Below are 5,189 nucleotides of genomic sequence, written 5' to 3'. Positions count from 1 at the left end.
GTTCAAACTTGGGTGGATGTGAACCACCAACTTGATTATTAGTCAAGTCCTCAGAAGTAAGGTTGGGCAATCTACTTCTGTAGTGATATTGCCTCGGAAACCCAAGGAGGGGTCACTATGAATCAGGTCTGCCTTGATGGCACATAACAACAACAAACTGTTAGCATCACCCAGTGACACCTTGCTGGAAGCTATGCGACCAGTATTCCAAATGCCAGTAGAGTCCCCCAGGTGAGTAAGTTTCAGTGGGGCTTCCCAACTAAGACAGACTGGGAAGAAAGGTCCCCCTGCTAGTGAGCTGCAAAGCTGGGATTAGAACCGCTGTTCTCAAAACATCACTTTGCTGGGCTCTGCTTGGAGAATAGCAAAACAGTGTGGGCAAGAGGCTGGGCTTCCTTCCTCTGGAAAGAAATCAAGTTCAGGGTTTCTTAACGGATGGAGGCCAGAAGCATCCGGGGAACCAGCCTTCAAGGCAGGCACCACCGTCAGCCCATTTTTACAGGTGAAAGGGCTGAGGCTGGGTGAGGGGAAGTGCCTTGTTCAGCAAAGCACAGCGTGGGCAGAGCGGGGACTCACCCTAGTCATGGCTTCACCATGTTGTCCTTACCTCATCTCACCTGGTCAGGTAGGTGAGGCACACCTGTGGCTCCCATCCCACCTGCTACAGTGAGCATTAGACTCACCTGGGGAGCTTCCCTTGTGTTCCCTACACCCCTGAGTCTCAGTTCCTTGGGTCTGCTGTGGGGCCGGGTATGGTGTCTCGTTTTTAAAAAGCCCAACGTTTTTGAGTGTCAGTTGCCATCAAGTTGATGCCAGCTCACAGTGACCTGTGTGGTCAGAGCTGAACTACTCCCTAGGGTTTTCAAGGCTGTGAGCTTTCGGAAGTAGATCTCCAGGCCTGTCTTCCGAGATACCTCTGGTGGGTTCAACCTGCCAACCTTTTGGCTAGAAGCCAAGCACTTAACCGCTTGGACCGCTTTTTTGAGTCGGTAATATCATGGTGGCTCGGAAGCCTCCCTCCCACTCTGGCCCCCAGCTACCCAATCCTCCTCTCTGGAAGGCGGCCTCTGTGAAGTTTCCTGCGTCCTCTTAAAGATCTAGACAACTGCAGACAAGGCTATGATTTTGCCCCATTGAGCACGTTTCGTCTCTTAACACTTAGCACAGGTGAAACCGGTTGTCTCTGAGTCATCTCTGACTTGTGGCAAATTCACGTGTGTCAGAGAACCGCCCTCCAGAGGGCTTGCAGTGGCTGTGATCTTTTGGAAGTAGATAGCCAGGCCTTTCTGCTGAGGCACCTCTAAGTGGACCCCAACCTCCTACCTTTCAATTAGCCGCTGAGTATGTGCACTGTTTGCACTACCCCGGGACACCTAACAGGTTGCCATTGAGTCCCTGCTGACTTATAGTGACCCATAGGGTTTTCAGTGGCTGAGTGTTCCAAAGCAGACATCAGGACTTTTTCTGAGGTGCTTTGGGGTAGTCTCGAACCTCCAACATTTTGGTTAACACTTGAGCAGATCCACCATTCGCACCACCCAGGGACTCCTGGTCCATGTCAGTTACATGTAAATGTCCATTCTGTAACCATAGCCCTGGACTAAGCCCCTTCCATTGGGGGTCTAGGTGGTTTCCAATGTCATGTCTGTGGCCCGTGCAGGTACACACACCTCTATCCCTGTCAGTATGGGTGTGGGACTTTCCCCGAAGAGAGGTTTCTGGGTCAAAGGGAATGTGTTTCTTAAAACAGCAGCTGTTGGCACTTTGGAGTCCCTGGGTGGCACAGATGCTTAAGATGTGTCTACTAGCTAAAAGGTGGTGGCTCGAACCCACCCAGAGGCACCTGGCTGTCTGTTTCTGAAGGGTCAGCCTTGAAAACCCTATGAAGCAGTTCCACTCTGAACACGTGGGGTCTCCAGGAGTCAGAATCGACTTGACAACTAACAGTGTTGGCACAGTGCGCTCCACAAAGCTTCTGTACAGTAGGTTTCAGAGTATAGATACGGTATTCCCAGACCTTGCTGGGATCCAAGGTGTGGTCCAGGGACCAGCAGCACTGCTACCACCTAGGAGCACGTTAGAAACACAGGGCCCAGCCCCTGCTGCCCCTGCTGAATCAGCACCTGTTTTGTAACAAGATACCCGGGGGGCTCCTGTGCATATTAATGTTTGAGAGGTACGGCTCCAAAGAATGGGGTTTCAGAGAGCAGGTATGAGGCCAGCCATGCCACCCTCTGTCCCCCAGCTCTCAGGTGGGCTTCAACTTTCCCCTGGAGGGAGGGGCAGGACTAACTGGACTCTTGCCTGTTTCCTCTGTTCCAGTACCTGCTGCCAAGACCATGGCTGCCAACGGGACAGAGGCCACTGCCAGCGCCCAGGTGGCTGAGGAAGAACCAGTACAGCAGGTACGGTGGGCAAGAGACCAGGGACGGCCCTCTGCGCAGTGACCGTCTCATAGGCTTCCCACAGCATGTTATGGGGTGGGGACTGCTGACAGCAGCTTAGGGATAGGGAGAAATCACCATCATCTGCATATCCACTAAAGAGCCTGGTGCTGCAGTGGTTAAAGTGCTCGGCTGCTAACTGGAAGGTTGGCAGTTCAAAGCCACCAGCCACTCCGTGGGAGAAAGATGTGATGTGGCTGTCTTCTCTCATAAAGACTGACAGCCTTGGAAACCCTGTGGGGCAGTTCCACTCTGTCCTCTAGGGGCGCTGTGGGTTGGAATGACTCAACAGCAGTGGGTTGCAGGTTCTGTCCACTGTAAGTGTCCCAGCTGGGGGCCGGAGGACAAAGACTCCGGAAGGCTCTTAGTGGGCAGGGAGTGATTGGTGCTCCCTCTGAGATGAGCTGTCTCCCTGGAGCCCAGCCCTCCCCGTCTTTGAAGGTTCTCTGACACCAGTTACCATGGAGTTGACTCCGACTCGTGACACCCCAATGTGGGTCAGAGCAGAACTGCACTCCCTAGAGGCCTCAGTGGCTCGTTTTTTCAGAAGTGAATCTCCAGGCCTTTTTCTGACGCACCTCTGGGTGGACTCCAGTCTCCAGCCTTTGTGTTAGTAGCTGAGTACGTCAGCCAATTGCACCATCCAGGGACAAAAATCCATTTGCCATGGAGTCCATTCTGACTCTTGGTGACCCTCTGTGTATCAGAGGAGAATTATGCTCCATAGGGTTTTCGATGGCTGAATTTTCGGAAGTTGATTGCCAGGCCTGTATTTTTTATTGTGATTTGGGTAAAAGTTTACAGAGCAAATTCATTTTCTGTATACCAGTTCACATACACTTTGTCTCATGACATTGACTGCAGTATCTCACAATGCAGCAGCCCCCCTCCAACTTCCTCCCCATAGTTACCTCTTCCCTGTGTCCTTCCCTCCATGTACTCCTGCTCCCTAAGCCATCTCCTTGTGCATAAACAGCCCTTCTATTCTCCCATGATTGATCTCTCCAAGGAGTATATCTACCTAATGTAAATGTTCACCTCATGTGCCTGTCTTTTGTTTGGCTGGAAGCCACGGGAGGGGATTCAATTCCAGATCTGAAGGGCCACTAGGGGCCATAGTCTCAGGGGTTCCACCAGGTTCCATCAGACCAGCAGACTTAGTCCCCCTTTTTTTTTTCTTATGATTTTGAGTTTTGTTCCACATTGTTCTCCCTCTCTATCTAGGATCTCCTACATGATCCCCCTCTGAGTGGTTGACATTGGTGGCCGGGCACCATCTCGTTCTTCTGCTCTCATAGTCCTATAGGCTGAGGATCGTGTGGCATACTAATTACTTAGACTAATTGTTTCCACACATCTTTGGTTTTCTTCATTCTTCTTTGCTCTGGACGAGGAGAGACCCATCGTTGCATCTAAGCTGCTTGCAGAGTTTTAAATCCCAGTTGCTACTTGCCCAAGTACGATGTGGAACAATGTTTTTGTGTAGTGTGTTATGCAGATTGAGCTTGATGTCCTGTATGACCATGCTCCCAAGCCCACAGGTTCAACTACTTGCTCCCTTCAGGTAGCTGGCTATGGCCAAGAAGTGACTACAACCTTGTCCCTTGTCAGCACTACTATATACCTGGAAATTCTTACAGAACATAAAAATACTCTTAGAGAAACATTTCTGCCAACTCTACACATGGTCATGGGCACACTCCCCCCTGCATAGACATAGCTAATAGTTCAGCCTATCTACCCATCTATCCACCCATAGATCAATGTTTGCCATCACTGACAACGCAGTACTGTATGTGCAAAAGGATTCATCTTTGTTGTCTGTACCTCCCATGATGCACCTCTCTACGTCTTCCTCTTCCTCAATACCACCATGTTGATCACTCACATTGGGTACATTGCCATTCCCTTCACCCAAATCAATACTTATTTCTACCTATCTAGCAGTATTCTCTCCCCTCCCCTCTCACCCCTGGTAACCGACAAAATTTTCTTCCATATATAAACCTTTCCTTGAGTTTTTACAGTAATGGACTAATACAATATTCATCCATCTGTGATTGACATGCTCAGCATAATGTCCTCATCCACATTAAGTGTTTGGCAGATTCTATGTTATTCTTTAGGGTTGCATAGTATTCCATTGTGTGTATGTACCATAGTTTGGTTATCCATTCTTCTGTTGATGGGCACCTAGGTTGTTTCCATCTTTTTGCTACTGTACATAGTGCTGCAATGAACATAGGTGTGCATATGTCTGTTCTTGTCATGGCTCTCACCTCTCTAGGATATATACCTAGTATTGGGATTACTGGGTCGAATGGTACTTCTAATTCCAGCTTTTTAAGGAATTGCCATGTTGCTTTCCACAGTGGTTGTATCATTTGACAGTCCCACCAGCAGTGTATGGGAGTCCTGATCTCTCTTCATCCTTGCCAGCGTTTGTTATTTTCTGTCTTGTTGAACTTTGCTAGTAGTGCTGGGGCAAGATGGTATCTCATTGTTTGGATTTGAATCTCTCTAATGGCTAATGATGATGAACATTTCTTCATATGTTTGTTAGGTGCCTGAATATTCTCTTTGATGAAGTGTCTATTCATGTCTTCTGCCCATTTTTTAATTGGATTATTTGTCTTTTTGTTGTTGAGGTGTTGGAGTTTTCTATAAATTCTAGAGATAAGTCCCTTGTCAGATATGTCATTGCTGAATATTTTTTTCCCAGTCTGTGGTTCTCTTTTGCCTCTT

General features: G+C 48.8%; 1 protein-coding gene across 1 annotated transcript in view; it reads left to right on the top strand.

The window, feature by feature from the left end:
- The first annotated feature begins 2,339 nt into the window (after window positions 1-2,339).
- Window positions 2,340-5,189, top strand: part of PLIN3 (perilipin 3) — a 28,841-nt gene continuing 25,991 nt past the window's right edge. Inside the window, exon 1 of the mRNA XM_007951106.1 lies at window positions 2,340-2,405. Coding sequence (XP_007949297.1) covers window positions 2,340-2,405 — 66 coding nt within the window. The remainder of the gene's footprint in view (window positions 2,406-5,189) is intronic.

The sequence above is a fragment of the Orycteropus afer genome, unplaced genomic scaffold (assembly GCF_000298275.1).
Source record: "Orycteropus afer afer isolate SDZICR_OR568_19922 unplaced genomic scaffold, OryAfe1.0 scaffold00291, whole genome shotgun sequence".
Taxonomy (NCBI): domain Eukaryota; kingdom Metazoa; phylum Chordata; class Mammalia; order Tubulidentata; family Orycteropodidae; genus Orycteropus; species Orycteropus afer.
The sequence above is the reverse complement of the archived record's forward strand: the minus strand, read 5'-3'. Positions and strand labels throughout refer to the sequence as shown.